The sequence below is a fragment of the Triturus cristatus genome, chromosome 2_1, assembly GCF_964204655.1.
Source record: "Triturus cristatus chromosome 2_1, aTriCri1.1, whole genome shotgun sequence".
Taxonomy (NCBI): Eukaryota; Metazoa; Chordata; class Amphibia; order Caudata; family Salamandridae; genus Triturus; species Triturus cristatus.
In genome coordinates, this window is record NC_140581.1 from 970,812,921 (window position 1) to 970,835,129 (window position 22,209).

The 22,209-nt window shown below is 44.2% G+C and overlaps 1 protein-coding gene across 1 annotated transcript in view; it reads left to right on the forward strand.

Annotated features, from left to right (window-relative positions):
* Positions 1–20,592, forward strand: part of SNAPC3 (small nuclear RNA activating complex polypeptide 3) — a 223,651-nt gene extending 203,059 nt beyond the window's left edge. Inside the window, exons 8-9 of the mRNA XM_085633853.1 lie at positions 7,489–7,596; positions 17,362–20,592. Of these exons, the coding sequence (XP_085489979.1) occupies positions 7,489–7,596; positions 17,362–17,509 (256 nt within the window). The 3' untranslated portion in view covers positions 17,510–20,592. The remainder of the gene's footprint in view (positions 1–7,488; positions 7,597–17,361) is intronic.
* The last annotated feature ends 1,617 nt before the right edge of the window (positions 20,593–22,209 follow it).

Here is a 22,209-nt window from a genome sequence, read left to right on the forward strand (position 1 = left end):
CTGTTGGCAAAAAAGTGTATTCAAAATGAGTAGGAAAAAACATCCTTTTGTGACAACGTTTTCATTTGTAAATTTTTGTCACAATGGTTGATTTAAAAAAGCAATATACCAGTATGTCCTCTAGACCCTTCTGGTTGCGGGTATACATATGGATTTTGTAGCTTTTCCAAGAACCCGAAGTACCCAGAGCCAACAACTGAACTGCACCTTACAGTGCTTTTTCTTTGTGCACCAGGTATAGACTAATTCTTATTGTAAAATATAAGGAGTGAAAAATGTGAATCAAAGAATTTTATGTATTTCTGAAATAGACACTAGATATGGAGTTTAAGGGCTGGGGTCATTTGTACATATCTGAATTTGTGAGTACCCATACTAGCATATGATTTAGAGGGCCTTTTTCAAAATGTCTTCTTTCTTACACACTAGATTACATTTGGAAGCCTTAAATTCAGAGAAATGCCATGGATAATAACACATTTTCTACTATTCTGTATTCCCATATACCTCCCAATAAAAATGGTACCTCACTTGTGTGGGTAGGCCTAGTGCCTGCGAGAGGAAAGGGACCAAAACACAACATAGACACCACATTTTGTCCACGTAAAACTGATCCTTTTTTCAATGTGGGAAGCTGTGGATTTTGAGCCCTAGCTCAGCCGGTCCTTATGAAACCTAGCAAACATGCACATTTTTTAAAACTAGACTCCCTGAGGAATCCAGGGTGAGGTGACTTGTGTATCTCTTAAGAGGTTTTCTTACCCAGAAGTCCTCAAACCTTGACTGGAAAAAAACACATTTTCACCTCATTTCTGTGATTTCCTACCACCTACCATTCCCCCAAGTCTTCCAATAAAAGTGGCGCGTCACTTGTGTGGGTGAGCCTAGTGCCAGCAACAGCAAAAGCACCAAAATACATTGTGGAGATATCAACATTTCCTGTCACAAAATTGATCTGATTTGGCAATGGGGTAGCAGCGTTTTGTTTGGGCCAGGGATCAGCTACCATCATGTGAAACCTTCCAAAGCCAGACAGTTTTGAAAACGAATCACCCAGGGATGTTCAGGTTGCATCGCATAGATCCCACAAGGTTTTATTACATACAATGCCCTGCAAACCTCAAACTTTGCCAAAAATTGCACATTTTCCTTGTATTTCTGTGACATAAACTTCCATAATCAGCAGTAATACACAAAGTTCCTACCACCTGGTGTTCCCTCCACTTGTCCTGATGAAAATGCAACCCCGCATGCCTAGTGTCCCGGGACAGGCACACATCAAAACAAGGTCATTTGGAGTCTCACAGAGCAACTCTCTTTGACCCTGATTTGATTTGTGCTTGCCGGGGCACTAGGCCCAGCCACCCAAGTGGGGTAGCATTTGACTCAGGATAAGTGGGGGAACGCTGGGTGGTAGAGATTTTGTGGGTCCCTGAGATTTCTGGAAGCTTACATCACAGAAATGCAAGGAAATGTGCAATTTTAGTCAAAGTTTTAGATTTGCACATCTTTTTGGGTAAGAAAATGTCATAGGGGCCACATGAGGCACACCACCCTGGACTCCCCCAAATGTCTAGTTTTTCAGAAATGTCAGAGTTTGTCAGGTTGTCCTGTGTGGCCACCGAGCCTGGGTCCGTACACTGGAGCTACCCTAATTGTTGATTTCTCCACATTGCCTTTTGGGGCCTTTTGTACTACAGACTCTAGGCCCGGCCACGTAAGTGGGGCAACATTTTTATCGGTACAAGTGGGGGAAGGTAGAGCGGCAGGCATTTTGTGGTTCTCTTTGGTTCCAGAAGTTTACGTCACAGAAATGCAAGTTTAGTTTCAGAAAGACTGATGCACCTATTCTGGAGTGGGAGGATGGCATGATACCTGGGTGAGCTCCTCCACACACCTTTTTTGTTTGCCCTACCTCATGCCTTGTCCACCCCAGAATAGGTGCATCAGTCCTATACCACCGGGTGGATTGAGGGTGTTTACCCAGAATCTTCATCCGTGGGGACAGAAAGGCCACTAGACACCAGGGGACAAATATTCCCACAAATAAAAATAAATAGGGTGGGGCAGCTCAGCCAGGCAGGCATTGTGCTTTGCTCCCACCCCAGAATAGGTGCATCAGTCTTTCCTCCCCTCCATGGGGTAAATTGAGCCCCTCCATTGAGAGAATTGAGGGTGTTTATCCAAAATCTTCCTCCAGGGGACAGCAAGGCCCCTAGACAACAGTGGAAAAACATTCCCAAAAATAAGAAAGGAGTAGGGCAGCTTACCCATGCATTACACCTTGCCCCTAGTCCACAATGGACACAACAGTTTTTCTGAACCCCTAGGGAAAATTGTTGCTGAACACCCTCCAATCCCTTTTCGATATGGCACGGAAAAAACTCTCTTGTGTCTAGTGGGCTTTCTGCCCCCCAACAAGGCAGATTGGAGATAAAGGCTTCTTGTCTGCCTCCTAGGGAGCAGAAAGACTGTCAGTGTCATATTGGAGGTGGAGGCTGGGCCCAGTGTGTGGGTGGGCCACCCCTACACCTTGTAGCAATAAAAAAAACTTCCTGTTGTCTAGTGGGCTTTCTGTTTGGGATTAAAGACCTCTTATCTGCCCCTAGAAAAACGTTTGCAGGTCATTTGAGGGGTGAGGGCTAGGCCCGATGCCTGGGTGGGCTGTCCCACCCATTTATGCACCTATAAAAATCCCTGGTGTCTAATGGATTTTATGCCCCAGGACAGATCGGAGGTAGCAATGGAGGGGGAGTGAGATTCTCCCCATTCCAATGATACCTCTCCCGTCTGAGTTGGTGCTCGAAACCTGAAATAGGCCCCTGATCACCAAAGCAGTGAAAGTGAAATGAGCAGATTGGCTCAGACATCGCCACCTCACTCTGGGTCCTACTAGAATGGTGCCAGCATGACTAACATGACTCTTTTATTTGTTTTAGTCGCTATCATACTGTGCTGCTTGTGTTGTGGACGTTCCATGGTTCTATATACATTTGTTAGCCTGGTCGCATTCTTTTATAGGCTGCTTGAATTATGTTAAGCAGAGGAGGCATGTTCAGTCAATATAATTGTGAGTTCTCGCTTAGCTAGGTTGACAACATTCCTCAACACTAAATCTGGTTTGAGCTACTCATTCCCACCATAAAGCTCTGGTGTTGCATTTAAACTTGCAGATTGCATTCATGGCCTTTGGTGCCTGATTGTATTTATATGACTGGGAGTTTCAGGCAGAAGAGCCATTAGTCAGTCAGTCAAAGATTCTTTATTCGGCCAGTAAAGGCAATAAATGCTCACAAGTAAAAACAATTGCACCAAAGACACTTCTAAATACAAAGGCTTACAAAAGACCACAAATACATAGCAGGTCCGGTTAACAGATATAAAAATATCTAAGACTATTTATACAAACAGGTATAAAATAAGACTCATTGTTAAAAAAAAATACGGAGGGCAGCTCGAAATATAAAATTCAGCAGATAAAGTGCAAATATGACAGTGCATTGGAGGGATCAGGGAGCAACAAATTCAAACCATAAAATGTACCATCGTAAGATAAGCACAAGTAATGCCCAAGGAGCGCTAAACGAATATGCCTCTTATTTCCGCTGCCAATCACCCCGCATGTCGTTACAACACGGTCATTACAACGACCGCGTTGTAACAATGCATACCATTACCCCGCAAGTCGTAACAATGACTAGGGAGGGGTGTGCTGGATGTTAGAATACTATGATTTACTATTCCAACTCCAGTCTGTGCAGACAGTAGGGAAGGTGTTGTATTTTTACAATTTTAACAACGACTTGCGGGGTAATGGTATGCGTTGTTACAACGCGGTCATTGTAACAACATGCGGGGTGACGTTTTCTTGGTTAGGGTTGTTTACCGCGCTAAACGGATTCAGGATTGGTGGCCCATTAGATTATGGTCAGTGTTGGACTTGGCCCCTCTAGCAGGTTCACCCCTGGACTTTTTGGCTTTTTATTGGTGACTTGGTGTGGTAATTTTTTTGGTTTCTGCGCACTTTCCCTGTGTCCCAGGGTAAAGTGCGTGCGTGCTCTGAGTGCATGTGGTGAGATAGGCCTGCCCTCCCATAGGAATGCATGGGGAGTGTATGTGTTCCTAGTAGTTCCTGATGCGTGGGGTGTGCAGGCCCAAGTTTGGTATGTGGGGACTCGTGGGAGTGAATGCTGCGCGATGATGTGTGCGGCGTGCATGTACCTAGTGTGGAAGTGCCACTTCTAGAAGTGGGCACTTCTGTGTGCAGTGTGTCTGTCGCGTGATTGGCTGGTCGTGTCATGTGACGGGCTAGGGATTCCCCAGAGTCAGGATGAGTCACCCAGTGGTGAATGGGGAGATCAGCAGCTAGATGGGTGGGAGGAGTACACCTGGGTCCTGAATAGGACAGGGTTTTCCACACACAATGCTGGCCCCGCCCCCTGTGGTGCGACTGACGACCCTAGCCCTGCCAGTGAATAGAGTGAGGGGCTGAGCACATCAAGGGTGCTCCCCAACCAGCTGCGACTGGTTTTCCCCCTCACCCTGAACCCAGAACAAAGGGTTTGCCTGTATAAAAATGGGGCTGTGTCCCCACAGAAACTGTTCACTTCCAGGATCCTGAGGGGGCTGCTGCTGCTGGAGGCCAGGAGGAACCGCCACTTTGGACTGCCTTCCTGCCTGGAGGGCCCAGTGAGCTGGCCCCTGGCCCAGCCTTGCCCCCTGGCCACCTTCCTAAGGACTTTGCTGGACTTGTGGGTTTACTGGCACCCCTAAGCGCCTGGAAGCGCTTTCCCTTTACTTATAGCGCTAGGAGCGCTTTATGTGTGGCCAGCAGCGCGGAGCTGCAATTACTAGCGAGGGAACCCCGACGTAGGGATTCCCTGCTATTTTGCCGCGCTTGCGGGTGCCCACCCCGCTGATTTAATTATTTAATTGGCGGGTGCCCACCCCGCATTGTGGTGTGCTTGCGGGTGCCCACCCCGCTTATTTAATTATTTAATTGGCGGGTGCCCACCCCGCATTGTGGTGTGCTTGCGGGTGCCCACCCCGCTTATTTGTGTTGTTTTCACGGCGGGTGCCCACCCCGCCAAATATCCCTGGTTACGAGGGAGCCTACACCTCTTATCGCCGAGATTTGGGAAATCACCGCCGCGGCCGGGCTCGAAGGAAGTCAGGCAGGCCGGGGGCGGGACTACGCGACAACCGGAAGTAGACAGGCGGGAGCCTACCCCGCCTGCCTGTGGCCCGGACGAGGAGGAGAGGAAAAAGTGCTACGCGCGCAGGGCTCCGTGTGATCCGAGAGCCCTGCATACTGAGGAGACCGGCAGCAAGGAAGACGCCGCGGGAGTACCAGGTAAGCGGGACTCCGTGTGAGAGTTGTCTCCGCTCCCTGTCCCCCACCACGGCGCCGCAGTTGCGGGCTGCTCCGACGGGGGGGGGGGGGAGGGACACTGAAGAGAGCACTCGTCCGCCCCGAGCTAGTAGCGCTCCACCAGACAGGGGCAGTTGTCTTGATAAGCAGAGCGGCCCCGGAAGGCAGCGGGCCGCTCCAACGTGGGCCCCCACTCTTGGTTTCAGAGCCTGAAGGCTCCACGAAGGCACATTGCTTGAGCCCACGAGGCTCCCACGACGGGGCAATTCACTGGCTTAGAGTCCCCCGACCAGGACTCCATCGTTGGGGGCAGATTTGTTTTAGAGAGCTCGTGCGCTCCAACGGGGGCATAATTTGTCTAGAGTCTAGAGGGACTCCCACAGGGCCATATTTGTTCTAGAGCCTAGAAGGCTCCCACGAAAGGCACATTATTCATTTTAGAGCCCAGGAGAGGCTCCACGTAAGTGCTGCAGATTTGTGTTTAACAAGGCACCGTGGTGCCACAGCATCTCTCCAGTTGCCCAGCACTTAGTGGGCAACTGCTACGTGTAGGTTGTGCTTTGTGCGCCCTGACTCTGCTGGACACAGGGCGTCCTTGCCCCTTCAAGGCCAGTTGGCCTAGGGACGGCCACAGATAGTGGCTATTGTGAGTTTTTGCGCCATTGTTCCTAACCTGCACCTCTGAATGTGTTTATGCGTCATGTGCTTTGCTTTACACCTCTGAATGTTATGCATCATGTGTTTATGTGCTTAGACCCCTACAGGTATTGTGATACTTAGGTGGTTGTTTTCTCCCTAGTACAGGTGGTGCTAGTGAGGCCCTGATTCCCTGCGCAATATTTTCCTAAGGTGGTTAGGGTTGCGTAGGTGGTACTTACCTGATATCAGTAGTTACTGGTTGTGTGCTACATATGTTATTTTATACTACAGTATTATTCCTATGTTCTAAGAGTGCTAATTCCGGACAGCGGTCCAGGTGGCCCTGTCCCCTGTATATATAATCCCTTGTAAATTCTGACCGTGCCTGTTGGCTCATTGTAGAGTGTGTGTTTTTATCTAATGTGTTGTGTATAATACAAAGGCTATTTTTATAGAATACCTTGTGTGGAGTTTCCTTTGTGGTGGGCCTTGGGTGTTGTTGCTGGGTGCGCGCGCAAACGCTTTACACATCGCCTCAGGGATAAGCCTGTCTGCTCGTGCCAAGCTACCAAGGGGGTGAGCAGGGGTTATCTTTGGCGTGTAACTTCCTTGCCCTGACTAGAGTGGTGGTTTCTGCCTGACTTTGGCGCAAGCCTTAGCCAACCAGAAATCCCATTTCTAACAGTCAGAGTTTATTTGTGCACATACTACCTTGTTTGCTTTGTGAGGGGATCTAAACATTTCTGCCAAAACTGCCCTTTACATTTTTGCAGTTTAAAGACCTCTTTTTGGTTCATAAAGTGTTTTTGTCACTCTTGAAGTAAATATCCTGGGGGTACAAACAGGTTTGAAGGGTTGAAATTACTATTGATTCGTTAACTGGAAATACAAAGCCAGCACCTACTGCTTTCAAGTGAAAATGTTCTGTGTTAACGGAAGTGTACAAACCGCAATCTATCTTTTGTTAGTACTTTCACCAGGCATCACCATGTGGAATCTGAGATTCATGGATTGTACAAAGTTGGGCAGAGCTGTTTGTCAAAATCTTACAGGAGAGCTTGCCTTGGTTCAGCCGTGCATTGCCCTTGTGGGGATTGTTAGGTATTTTATTACAATATTCTCTTGCCTGGCAGCTCTTATGCCCTGGTTGGGGAGGGAGGGCTGTTTAAAATGCCCACTCCACTGTTCAGCCAAGCAGCATGTGCCTTGCAGTTTCGCCAGAAGGACAGTGATGATAGGTTCAAAAGCTCTACATGTTGCATATCTTCAAAGATTCAATGCTCCGGTTCTACTAAATGTTTACCTCTGTCTTCTGCCCTCTACAGCAACACAGAGGGGGACTTTCAAATGTTATTGTAACTCTTACCCTCTAAAACATGCATTAATATAGTCTTTCCAGTAAATACCTTGTAGTTGGTTTGATAATGAATTACAAGAGCAAATAAATGTAATGTCTTTGGTTATTTTCTTCTTGCCAGGCTTATTCATAAGGATGACTGCCTTGACCGGACCATGTATCCCTTGGTCACCAAGAAACCCTGGATATTGACCAGAAAATGCTTTGTTTGCAAGATGTACATAGCCAGGTATTTCCACTTTATAAGGAATTTAAAGCCAGTTGTTTTGAATGGTTGTACCTTGTTAAGTAGATATTTGTTTACTGAGAAATAGCATTAGTTTGTTTTCAACTCCTCTAAATTGTAGCGCGTTCCATTGAAATGAAGTGAGTGCAGTGTTACTGTAGAAAGCAACACTTAGTTTTTGTTATTTTGAACAGATCGACTCAAGTTAACAGTGACAATCTTCAGGACACCTTAAGCACATTTTTAATGGTGACACTAAACTGATGTAATCATAGTGGTTAGCATTTTATCCTAACCCCTTAACCATATAACACAAAACCCTTCGCCATTAGCCCTATATTCTTAACTTTTTTAACCTTAACCATAACCCTATAACTAAACCACTGCCCCTTAACCATATAGCTATTGCCCTATAACCTTAACCCCTATACCACATAACCTCAACCCTATACCCTAAATGCTTAACCCTTTAATCCTAACTCTGAACGAATCATTTACCTATACCTTCAACCTCTACCCTCAATCCTTTTCACAGAACCTCTACACCATATACCCTTAACCCAGGCAGGTGTGAGATGCGCATCCTAGGCAGGTGAGAGATGGGTGGCCTAGGCAGATGAGAATCGCTGCTTCTCGATCAGCACTGGTGACTTTGTACGAGAGTACGGGGGGTAACTCTGGGCCAGAAGTAGGCTACTGCACACAGGGACCTTAGAATAAGCACCGAGGCAGAGGCCAACCCTGAGGACAGAGCTGTAGCACCTCTGCTGTTCTGTGGGCGGAGCCTCCATCGGTAGGCTCCAGCAGAAGAGTAAATGGTGTAGCACCCTATGGCAGGAGAAGTTCTCGATTTTGTGACCCGAAGATAGCTTTGTCATGTGGTTCTGAGATGCCGGTAAGAGACACGACCACTGTATTAACTTAGTCATTGTACAGTTTGGACCACTATGACTAGTAAACTACAGCAAATAATACTGAATGTAGGAAAGGCCTATATGAAATAGTGCAGGTGATGTGTGAGCCATCGTATATGAGAATCGGATGAAGAACACTTAATGTCAATCTTCTGATACAGCCAGATTAGGCAAACAACTCCACTGAACATACCTGTGTCACAAATTTACCCGTCTTGAATGGTGGACTATAGGATGTTGAAATAGCTCTTGCAAGAAGCAATGCAAATGCCACCCAAATAACACATGAAAAAAACTGATCACCGACATGAGCTCTTCTGAAAAAATAGCACTACAGAGCAAAGTCGAGTGGCTGTTAATCAACAAATGATTACTCTGCCTAAAGAGGGTCTCACTGATCACTTCTCTTCATTTAAGTCAAAGCTATGCACTGAACTATGTGATCAAATCTTACAATATTGGCTTGTTCTTTGCGCTATTGGCTAATTAATGCTTGCTGGTTATATTGGACAGACTACAGAGAGTTGTGCCGAAATGCCCATCTCATGAGCAAAAGTATAGAGACGTTTGCAAAATTCCATTATTTCACACAGAAGGAAGAAATACTCAGAAAAGAAATAGCACAGGGAGAGGTCACCTTTAAAAAAATATTTAGGATGTCTCCTCTTCCACCATAGAAAAATTAGATTACATTTTGTCTTGCCTTTGAGAAAGACAACAAATACAACTACCTCTTACACTGAGCTGACGGTACCAAGATGCTATGCATTACACTCCAGGAAAAGGAGTGATGAGAAGGGAAGAGTTGTAAAGACTCTTCATATTATGGAATGAATCCTCACCGTGATGAAAGAAGGAAGAGACCAGGAGTCCAAACACAACAAACATCGAGCAGAAGGGGACATGAGATGACTGCAGCAACATTGAATGAAGGGAAGGGTAGACCCAAGCACACTTAATATTTTACAGTTAACGAGATCCCTAATATTTAGAAACTGAACGATGGTAGGGAGTGGAATTTACGGAGGAACAGTAGAGTTAGTACCAATTTATAAACTAGCATTTAAGAGGAATGGGCTCCAGGGGCCAAAGAGTATTCCAATTCCAACCCTGGAGCTCCGAGGAGCAGAAATCGTGAAAGTGTGAGGTTGGAATCCCAAGGGGAACAGACTTCACCCCTCCCAAATCTCTGAGTAACTCTTGTAGGAGAGACACGTTGGAGTTAATTGTTCAGTGCAATTGTTTGTCCTATTTGAGTTCTAAGGGAGGCAAATTGTTACACCCAAAAGGGGTATACTCAAGTAAATACTTGAGTCAACATACAGATTCACTGATAGAAAGGGGCCAGACTGTACGAAACCTAATACACTGATACATTCATTGTTTGGTTAAGTCCCGTAAATGTGAATGGCCTTTATGTGCTCTCAAAGAACACAACAATATGGAAATCCTTTGAGAATTCAAAACTTTAGATAATTCGCTTAAAATTGAAACATCTTAAGCAGGGAGAACAGACCAGAATTAAAAATAAGATATACCCTTCATCCTCTCTTATAAACAGTGGGGTGTTCATCTTTCTTTTAGAGGTTTTCAGTGGAAGATAAGCGAGAGCAAGGAAGATAAATTATGCAGGTATTTGACACATTAGCAGATCAAAGGGCAAAGCAGAGATGTTAGCAACTGTTTACACCCCTAATATGGCACAGGACAAGTACTTGCAGGAGTTTTTAATTTGCACTAGTGGATATCCTACTGACTGGAGAGCTGTAGTGTGGAATAGTATAATTCACAGATGAAACTAATAAGGAAGAAGAACAAATACCTTCTGTAAGAAGCTTAAAGAATCCTTATGAGATTTGCATATCTGGAACCTAGAGGCAAAGGAGTACTCTTATTTTCACTTGTCCGCAGATCATTCTCCCAAATAGACTATATAGTAGTCAGTAGTAGCTTAGCCCCACTGGTTAAGGAAACCGATATCTACCTGGTAGCGATCTCTGATCATGCCCTCATCTCTATGACGTTAGACATACGGATGCAGTAAGGAAAACCTCCCAAGTGTCACTCACCTCCAGATGGCCTTTCTCAGTGCCTAAGAAAGGAACTGGTAATCAAATCCTGCAGTAGTTTGGTCTTAATGAGGATGTTGCTACTATATCATCAGGGGGGTCTGGGCTGGCTTTGAAGCAAATGTATCTTATTAATGGCTAAGTTATGTATACTCAGGATGCTAGAGACTAGAGGATGTATCCAATCTCCATCTAATGCTCCTTAGAAAGGCGACAGATCTTAAAGGGCAGCTGAAAACTATTGCCACTAATTAAGCTGAAATTATGTTTCTCCATTTAAAATATCACTGCTAGTAACTTAGTTCTAAAGTGTGCCCACCTAGATCACCAATTAAGAGGACAAAGAGAAAATGCTTCTAGAAAAGCTATCCGCTTCAGCACTGGGAAAATTCTACTAGAAGAATGTGAAAACCCAAATAAATGTATTAAGTTCTCTAGCTGTCTAGATGATGCAGGAACTCTCTTCCAGACCGAATGTATTTTACCAAAAGATCAGCTGGAGAACTTAGAAGATTCTCTTACAGCTGATGAGATTAAACAAGCTAAATAAAATGGTAAATAAGAACAAGTCATTGGGCCCAGATGGATACAAGGGCAGATTTTAAAATATATTTTTCAACTGACTTCTAAACGCACTAAACTTTATATGGATCAGTTCTCTTTATTACCATTTTGTTTACAATAAACCAATACAGCCCGCTTCTGTGCCTACAAACATAGGGTCGGCAAGAGTCAATAGATGGGAAACAAGCAGTCCCTTTTTCACCTTTTCCCCTCCAAAACCCCAACAAAAACAGGTAAGATGACCTCTGATTATTAACTGAGTTGCAGACATAGTCCGTCTTAACGTTCATTCATGTCTGGGTTGAATGCATAGGTGGGCATTGAGGACCACCCTGAATATTACCGTATATAGGAACTGGTGGTCAATTTACTTTTCCAGTTCAGCTCAAGTTACTTTCAGTTGGTGAATGCAGGATATTCAAGATTTTCAGATAACGGAGGCACGTTAGTTCTCTAAATTCTATGGATAGAAATGGTAAAAGGGAGCCCTTATATCTTGAAAGTTTGTATTTGAAGGGTCCGTAGACCTTGTAAAATTCCCCATGCCAATAAAGTCCCATATTTTGTGTAGCAAAGTCCCATATTCTAGAGCTCTGTCAATACCTCAGAGAGATAGAATCACCTATGTTGCTGCACACAACCTAAGGGCAATCTGTTTACCCATCCATCAGTGAGTGTAGAAGAATTTGTTAATCAATCAGGGAGTCATAGCAGAATATGAGATATCTCATTGTCCATAATCTTATCCTGGCTCTCCAGTACTTATTTTCCGTTGTGGGTTAATTTAGGGCATTGCCGAAGTACGTATACTAGCGTTCTGGTGTTTCCACAAACTCTCAAGCTATGAGCCAACTTTTGAGGAAACCTTTTGTGTAATCGTGCAGTATTGTAGTACCAGTATACGGTCAATTTCATCTTTTTGTCCCTAATTGCAGTAGAGCCTGATATTGTGTGTGCTCTAAGGTCCATGTTTGCCCACTCCCTGTCCTACAGAGTACGCCCAACATCAGTTTATCATCTCGTCTGGCCCTGCTGTTTCGCCAGCAGCGAGTTTGAATGCAAGATAGCATATAGCTCTGACAGCACGCGTTTGTCATTAGTTTTAGACAGCAACTGTTTCTCGTATGCAGTTAAGGGTCTGTTTGTTTTACCCCTCTATCTACAACCCATTGTGTATATCTCTGCATATCTAATGATTTTAATTCCAGGCAACCTTCAAGCCTTTCAAATGTGAATTCTCCTTCTGGGTATATCCTGTTAGCTATAAGTTTGTAGCCAACCTTCTGTCACTCTTGAAACTGCTCACCTGTAAAAGCTGGAGTGAACTCCTAATTAGATTTGATCAAGGTGACAGGGGGGCGGGAGGTTGTAAAGCCCAGAATCAGAGCCACGGAGTCCCACACTCAGTGCCAGCCCAGTGATAACTCACTAAACTTTATAACACTTACACAAACACACACACACACACGGTAACATCATCAGTGGGAGAGGGAAGTGTTAAATTTATTCCCTGAGACTAGTATGGACCCTAACCGTAGCTCACCCTTCAGGACCTTCACCCTACTTAATGTTATTCATGAAAATCCTAGCTAAAAGAATTGAAGACCTACTGCCAGGTGTGGTCCATCCGCATCAGTCAGCATTTATTAGGAAAAAGGCAGACACGTAACATCAGACGATACTACATATTGTACAGAAGGTTCAAAGGAAACATACCTGTGATTTGGGTATGATTCGATGCTGAAAAAGCCTGTTATTGGGTTGCCTGGCTCTTTCTGCTAAAGGTTCTTTGTGTATGAGTTAGGATTCAGCCCATCATATATAAAATTGGTGGTAGCAATGGGGCTGAATGGGCATTGATCTCAGCCACTTTAATTACAAAAGGACACACATCAGGGATGTCCTCTATCCCCAGTACTGTAACCTTTTATTGAGCCCATGGCATCGTTGGATTTAGGCCCAGATCTGTGTACTGGGGTGAATGTATGACATTGTTCTGCATTCTGTCAATAAATTGTTCTTTTTGCATTTGTCACCCCGAGTGGGACGGGTATGCCCAGACGTGGGTCCCGTGCTCTCCATCCCACTGGAGTCATGCTATCCTGGCTGATGAGGGATGAAACCCCAAAACCGGTCCTAGGATGCTTGTTTCCTGTCCAGGGAGGACCTGGCCTGGCAGTTCGGGCTGGACTGTTCCCATTGGGTGCAGGGTCCAGACTGATTTGCATATGGCTGGGTTCAAACTGGAATGGCATGGGGAGCAAAAAAACTATGGATTTAGGCCCAGATCTGTGTACTGGGGTGAATGTAAGACATTGTTCTGCATTCTGGCCATCAATTGTTCTTTTTTAATTGTAATAAAGCACGTTATTTCGGGCCAGAGATGAGTGCATAATCACGTCTCTAATAGGGCATGTAGGACAGTTATAGGGAGGTAGCTCCCTACCATTAATAATGTAGTTCAGGCAGGGTGATTGAAGGGCGCATTGCGGTTCTTATAAGGGATGTCCATTGTCAAGGGCACGGAACTGAGCGCTGTTTCTCAATAGTACATGTCAGGCAAGACCAGGGAAGGCAGCGCCGTATCTCAAATAATGAATGCATATCAGGTAGGGCCAGAGATGGGTGCCTATCTGTGTCTGTCAGAGGGCATGCTAGGCAGTTATAGGGAAGGGGGCACCTTGCCACTAATAACATGTGCCTGGCAAGGCAGCACTGTGTCTATAATAACGAGTGTCTAGAAGGATCAAGGAAGAGAGTGTTCTACACACTGGAGATCCAAGTACAAGGTTCCTTGCCTGCCGTTCACACCGGACACTTGGTGGAAAGACTGCAGTGGCGACCGGTAATATTACCTGGGGGAGGACACACTATCACATATACACCTCACTCACACCCACCCATTCATTCATGGACACACACACCCATTCACAACACTCACTAACAATTACACATACATTGATACATACACGCACGCATCAAACAAACAAAAAAAACACATAAAACTTACCTCAACAGCACCTCATAGACAGGTAGGCCTCGAAGGTACCAGGAGGATTGGGGTTGCTGCCTTCCCTCATGGTCAGCCTATGAGGGAAGGCAGCACTCCCAAGCCTCGGAGGACCCAGGAGGATTGGGACTGCTGCCGTCTTCCATTGGCTGACCTTAGGTCAGCCAATGAATGAAAGGCAGCAGGCCCAATCTCATCAGAGTGGGATGTGGTCAGTGAGACTGCTGTCTGGCTGACCTTTGTTCAGTCTGACAGACACTCTTCTTGTCTGATAAAAGGTGGGGGCATGGCCCCTCAGCCTGTATGGACGGGCCGCTACTGTAAGAATGTGTTTATTCCTTTCACTGTCGGTTAAAAGAAATGAGCAAGCATTGAAAAAGTCAATGGGTCTCACCTTTGGGACCTGCTGACTTTTCCAATGCTCTGTGGCAATACTGAATAGCATCAGTTAAAAGCAATGCTCTTTGCCGGTGCTGTTTAGTATAGGCAAAGAAATAAAATGGCATGAATCATCACACATGCAAGCTCCTCCAAAATTTTGATGGTGGCCACCACTTAGATCGGTCATATAAAAAGAAATTTATGGAGGGCCAGCAGCAATTTCTGCCTGGCCCTTAAAAAAAACAACAAAAAAACGGTGGAGGTGGAAGGGAGCAATGAAAGATAGGGCGGGCAGACTTGTTGGAAGAAACCACCTTGGAGGCGGGCAGCGACATGAGGGCGACGGCAGCACTGGGGGTGTGGGGAGAGGCACACAAGAGAGACAGTAAACAGGGGGAGCCAGCAACATGAATTGCGTGGCCAGAAAAGCCCACAGGCGAGAGAGCAAAATGGAACACGGGAGGAAAGAAGCACATGGACAAGAGAGAGCAACACGCAAAGTAGAATGAGAGAGAAGGCCATGATGGATATAGGTGGAAAACACATGCTTTCTCAAATTGCTCAAGCAAAAAGAAATAAAAAACAATTCCCTGAAAGAGAGCAGTGTAAGGACAGAAGAAAAGTGGCCATGCTCAAGGGGAAGGACAAACTCAATATGGATTAATCAAGCCATCAAAAAAGAAAAAAGCAAATGACTGATAATAAATCCAGCTAGTGATATTCCGTGGGGGTGCTTTAAGGCATTGTACATTTTTGGTAAGCTAACAATAGGTGAACCAGGCATCTGGTAGGTTTGACCTAAAAATTGGGTTAATCGTCTTAACTCAACGGTCTATGCAGCTCCTTGGGGCGCTGTAACTGTGCACATCAACCTGGTAATTCAGTGTCTCATATTATGAAGGCGCCCAAACTAAAAGGATCAACATGTCATTTTCCATTTTCTCAAATCATGTGATATGATATAAACCGATTTAAATCCAAACTCCTACAAAAGACTAAGATGTCGATAGCTTTCGCAGATCTTCTCCAAATCCTGTTCAAGGACTAGTTTGAAGCCTTGGACAGATTACAGTCTCCATCTGCTATCCGAATGTCTGTGTACAGGTAATCATAGGCCAAGATAGAACTGAGGCAATAACAAACGACAAATTACAGAATGTAACATTGAAGTACTTTCGTTTTGAAATAATTTAAGTTGAAAAAATGATTTTACTGAAATGGGAAGACATACTGTGAAGGCTGGCATTGGGATTACTTTCAGGGATTAGGGTTGGGGTTCATTTTAGGGCTATGATAGTACTAGGTTTAGTTTCCTAGTTCGAACTTGGATGGGATACTGATGTTTTGAAAGTCCTTGGAAAGCTGCTTGGAAAAGCTGTTCCCTCCTACCCTTTATTTTTTTTGTATGTCAAGTTCTGTGTTTTCCCCTGTGAACTTGACAAACCTTAAAGTCTACTGGCAAAGCTCTAGTTTTGTCTTGCTGATCGTCAGTATTAATGTGCTCTTGTGACAAGTGGACGCCAAAGATGCTTCCCCACCCCACTCCTTTAGGTTACTGTGGCTATCTCCCCCTCCATTCAGGCAATGCTGTGGTTGACGGTAGTGTCAGCAAATTGAAAGCCAAGGGGCAAATGCTTCTTACACGAGGGAAAAATATGACAGAATCGCTCTTTCTGATTGTCTATTCCCCTTAACTGGTGCCCCTTGCTTTATATAATGTCAAGTTTCTGTGTATCTACTTGGAGTGTGTGTTTTCCATAATATTTTGGGGTGGGTGGGGGGGTGCGTGTGTGTGTTGCTCAAGATGGTATCCTTTCTTTCGGAAGGCTGGCGGCCTCTGTATTGGACAGGTGCCTTGGAAAACTGAACAGAAAAATTCACTTCTCTACCACCGCTACCTTATCATCGATATTTAAACTTAAAGGGTTATTTATGAGAGGCTTACGCCACCTGATTGTCACTTTTTTTGACACTCCAGCCGTGTAAGTCTCTCGGTCATATCTATGAGGTGACGCAAAGCCACTCTGCGTGGCTTTGCATGGCCTCAAAGATAAGGAGCAAGAAAAGCAGCGCAAGTTGCTGCCTTGCCTTACTTTGCATAAAGGAGGCGTTCCATGGGCTTTGCGATGGGTTTTCCTACGCAGCACCCATAGATTTTGACGCTGCCCCAGATTTACTTCATTACGTAAATCTGGGGCAACGCCAACACCTCGCGCTTCCCCAGAGCAGGCATAATGAGGAGAAATGTTTGTATTTGTCCTCTTTTTATCCTCTTTCCTTGTGTGCTGCTCAATGCAGCACATATGGAAAGAGGATAACGTCTCTTGGGATTGTTTTTGGGCAGGAAGGTGCCCGTTCCTGCAAAAAAGCAATCCTGCCTGCAATGGAGGCACCCTGGTGGAAGGGTGCCCGCGTTGGTGCTAGACTGCAAATTGCGCGCCATTACAGGAGAAAAGGACGTAGGGCAACGCAGCAAGAAGACTTGAGGCGCTGCCCTACGACCATTTCTCATAAATGTGGCCCTTAGTTGTCTGTCAGTAATATGCTGTATATACTCAACTCTGGCTAAGGATGCCTTCTCCGCAGTGGTTCACATATACACGAACAATCGGAGCAGTGTGCTTCTAGTTTTACTTTTAGGGTGCTAAGTAGAATAAGTTGTTCTCATTTGCCGTTTAGTGTTGCCCCACTTTTCTACCATTATTGTGCTGTTTGTGCTTTTCGTGTTTATATGACATTGTATGTTGGATACTGTGAAATACTTTGCGGGAAAAGTACATGACCTTTTGTTGTGTTCCTGTTGAAATAATGCCCCATCTCTTGCTTACAGGTGGGTAACAAACGAGGACAGCCTTGCACCGCAAGACCCATGCCTGTTCTGTGATGTTTGCTTCCGGATGCTCCATTACGACGAGGAGGGCAACAAACTCGGCGATTTCCTCTGCTACCCCTACCTCGACCCTGGGACTTTTAACTGAGCACTCCACAAGTCTTCATCCAAGCTTGGATTGTAGTATTTGAGCACTGGAGTCCAGTGGCAGGTAGCAGCAGACAGAGTGGTTGCTCTGTGGCTGCTGTTTCCCCGCCTGATGGATCATATGCTTCAGTAGATCATTTTCTGCCCTTCAATAAAACCAAAAATGAGATCCGAATTGAGTACTGTGCTGCAGCCAGAGGATCCCCTTGAGTTTTGCAGACAGACTGCAGCTTGAGTATTGAGGTACTGTTTTAAATGCCGCCACTGGATCCCTTTCTGGAGTGCTGTGTACACTTCCATTTCAAGAGACTGTTTAGCTCACAGAAGACCGAGAGTGGAAAGGAGCGAGAGGAGTTGAAGATGGTGTAAATTAAACCCTTTTCTAGTTAAACACGACAGGCAGGCAGCTTTCTTCATGAAAACAACGTGGGGAAACTGGAATTGGAAGATGGGAGACAATGTTTCATCAGACATTCAGGGGTGGCCCTAATCCTGGGTATATTCCTGTAGATCACGAATACCAAGCACAATCCATTTTCAACCCCCTTTATTCTGGATTTATTTTGTGTGTGTGTATTTTATGAGACATACTGAATCTTATTGTTGTCCTAATTTTCTTGTTTTATAAAAACCAGCACTGAGGAGTGTTATAATCCTGAAAGTGATAATCACAGTCCAAGAGGATCAACTGAACAAAGCTGAACATGGTCAGAAGGTATGCCATAATTATATGAAAATTGCGGACATTGACTTAACGATTGCGGCTCTGCCCGCCACCTTTGATGCATTGTCAACAGAGGTTTCTGAGAATGCTTACTTGCGTTTACTGAGCACTGCCGGGGATCTAGGGCAGTGAAACCTGGAAGTTCTAAAAATAATTACTGATTTCGAAGGCGCATCTGGTGCTCTGTTTACCTGTTACGGGGCATGGATAACTGGTTCAGCAGAAGGCACCTGCTTTTATTCTGACATTGCTTACCACCAGCTGCATCCTATATTTACAGAGCACAAAACATAAAAGGTTTTGAATTATCTAATTGTGTGAGCAAAGGCACGTCTCAAAATAAGCAACTACAGTGACACCCAAACGGTGTCCATGCATTACATTCTGTAGATTATCTAGGTTGGGGACAATTATATAAAGTCAACTACATTTGGAAAAAGGAGTGCAGAAATAGTGTGTTTAATGTTTTTTTTATATGTTATTGATGAGCAGTTATCTTATTTTGGCCGAAGCCTTCCGAATTCCAGTATTGTAATTTGAATGTTTATTTGCATTGCCATACCCTGAATGTTGGTTAATAATGACGTAATACATTTCAGAAGACTAGTACGAATAAGAAAGAGGTGAATTGGCCAGGAATCGGTGACTTAACAATTTTTCTATTTGTCTTTTGTTTTATGCTTACTGGGGGAACCGACTGGTGAGTTAATGGCTCAAACAGTACAACAGAGGCATCCCCATCTTATGTGCTTATGGATAGAGCATCTGAGTATAAGGAGAATAAGTGGTTGGTTACTGCAGCTAGCGATAGTTTGTACACAATGCTGTATGACATTTCTAGATTTAAGAGACATTCATGGTTTTCCATCGTTGACACCAGTAAGTAAACTTAGTTTTAAACTCGTATGTGTCCTGCGGTTTTTAGGGATCTCTGGATTGTCTTTGGACACCACTTCCGCAGTGAGACAAATCAAAAATCCTGCCTCTTTGCTTGAGGAAGACTACTATGCAAAAGTGTTTTTGATTGCGAGACCCAAAGCATAGGCAGCATGTGTATTGATGTTGTATTGACTAGTATGTCTACTGACAAGTGTTGCACAGTTATTTTAGCATCGGACATTTACACCCAAAAAATAATATTCAGTAAAATGCAACACTATGCGTTTTCAACACAATTCACCCAACGTATTATATACGTAAACACCAGATCTGTAGAAATAACATGGCAAACAACAAGACTGTTAACCAGGTTTGACTGTATGTTTCTGACTGTTGCAACTTTGTGCCCCAGGAGGATCTAGTTGGGGGTAAGGCCCTCACTAGACCCAGAGGAACCGCGAATTAATTCTTTGCCATGTTACCTATCCAATAAATTCCTGTGGTATATCCCTGTCCTCGCCCACTATGGTTCAAGGAGCAAAATTGACTGGTGTTGCCTCAAAAGAGCTGTAAATCACAAAGACTGGACTGTTTTTAATCCACTTTTGACCACCTTACAGAATGGACTGTTAATAAGATTTGGAAATGTCATTCTCTTTTTTTCCTTTTGCAAAGCTTTATAAAACTCAACTCACTGATTATTTAACTGTTTGTTTTGAGTGTTTTGTTGGTGCAATCCATATTACTTTCCTTTGCCATGTTTTGCCTAGTGATACATCTCCATGTGACTGCTGTATTATAAATGGGATAAAGTACCTGTGCTGTACATTATAACAATATTGCAAATCAACGACGAGGTCCGTGACAATATAGAGGAACCAGGATGAAAACAGAGTTTCCTTATATGGTCATGTAACTCTGAGGTGACTTGCATTATCGTTAAAATGCATGGTGGGGGTACTTTATTCCTTATAATACATGGTCACACCATGTTTCTCTTTCATTAGACATGACCAATCTGTAGTGTAAAACTAAACACAGTGAAAAGCAACTAGATATTTGTTGCAAAAATATTTCAGAATCAGTTTAATCTAAGTCAGGTTTAAAAATTCTCTAGCACAGAATCAGTTGAAACACACAAATTCTCTCTTTTCTATAATTACGTAAAGCTCGCAAAAAACATGCTGGTCACTGTTCATTTAGGAAATCAGATCAGACGAAGGAAAAAACAGGTTTCGTTTTTGTTGTCGTATTGCCGTAATTTTGCTTTAAATAATTTGTTACAGTTGAGTCATTACTCACTTCTTTATTACAGAATACTAGAGATGGTCTCAAGTCGTCTGTAACCAGAAAATTAGAGGTGGGCTTTTACACGGGGATTGCAGGCTTTCATGTATTATATCAAAATTACTACTACTAGTTGCTAAAGTAACAAATTTGAAACAAATACTTTTTAGCAATAAACGATATTCTTGGGATAAGAACTGAATTTCTTTTAGATCTGGATAATGAAAGCAGAAGCAAAAAGATGTGATATTTTTTCCCTTTCGTTGAATGCTGATCATTGGCATCCTTTTGAAAATGTATTTAACAAGCATATCAGTTCTCTCTCCATAACTCCTTTTTCATAATACCCCACATACTCCAAACTGCAAGATGCTTTACTACCTTACTCTTGCATCTCCTTAATACCTCTTCTGTCACTTGCTTGAACCCTCTGCCCATGCTTCCACCCCACCACCCCGCCCTTCTTCACACCACTTCTCTTCATCATGCTTTTCTATCTTGATCTCGGATTACACACTGCAGCCATCTATAAAATAATTTTACCAACCCCTTTCAACCTGCTAATTTCTCCCATGCCATAATCAAGTTCTATCTCTCTATCCATGTTACAACTTCCCCCTTTTTTCATTCCACCAATATCTTACCCATCTCCTCCACCACTATTTCTCTACTACCTTTCCCTATCATACACCAATACTCCTCCCCTCACTCCCTAATACACCCTCCATTATATCTGCCAACCTTCCACTTCTATCCCCTACTACCTTCCCCTCCTTTCTTGCTATACAAACTTTATCATCCAGCCCACCTACTTTCTTTCTCACCTTCACCACTCTCCTCTCTTTTCCAGCCCATCGTTCATTTGCCCACAAAGCCACACCCAACTGACAAGACCCAATCATGGCGAAACTGGTCTTTGGCTGTTTGTGTTCTGGTTCAGGGAGGACCTGGCAAGGCAGTTCAGCATGCACTGTTCCTATTTGAGCAGAGTTAAGACTGATTTGCATATGGCTGAGTTCAACCTTAGGTGGCATGATGGGTAAAAGGACAATAAGTTGGAATGCAACCCTCCGGGATTGCCAGTGGTTAGTCTTATTGCATGCGTTCTTTCCAACACTATTTGCGAGTCTAATAAAAATGGCAGCCAACACTTACGGCATCCAGCTGGAAAAAGGGCAAGCAGATCCTTGTTTCTTGTCACAGACTACTTTTTCTAGACAAACCTGCCGTACAGCCAACAATTTGTATGCTATATCAAAAGTCACTAGTGTAGTCTGTATCCCAGCATGCATTGTCGTGTAGTTCCCACTAATCCGTAGGATCTGTGCATTTGTTGGACAACATAAACTTTGGGTGCTGTGCCTAGACTGATTCTGAGCACCCCCGCTGGACATGTTGGCCTAGAGACCAGCTAGCACACAGTGCCACCATAAGCCCCCCTAATCCTACTAGGGAGCAAATGGTTTCTGGTAACCAGTTAACATGACAACCCTGACCCATCAGGGATTATGGTAATAGATCAGAACCTCTCGCTCAGTTACTCATGCTTACTTGTTCTCAGAGAAATTTACACAGAATACACAGTGGGAAGTTTTCAATATATTTATTGAGCCAACGTTAGTCTTGTATAAAATACATGTGCTGCGATAATCGGTAGAAAGAAGCAGATGAAAGTGATCACAAGCGCCAAAAGAGTAGAGAGTAGATATAGTTCTAGCATGGTGCTAAAACAGTGTATATATGTAGGCATATAAAACAAGGCGGTAATCAGGCGTTCTCCTACAATGCGAACCCTACTCTGTGTGTCTAGA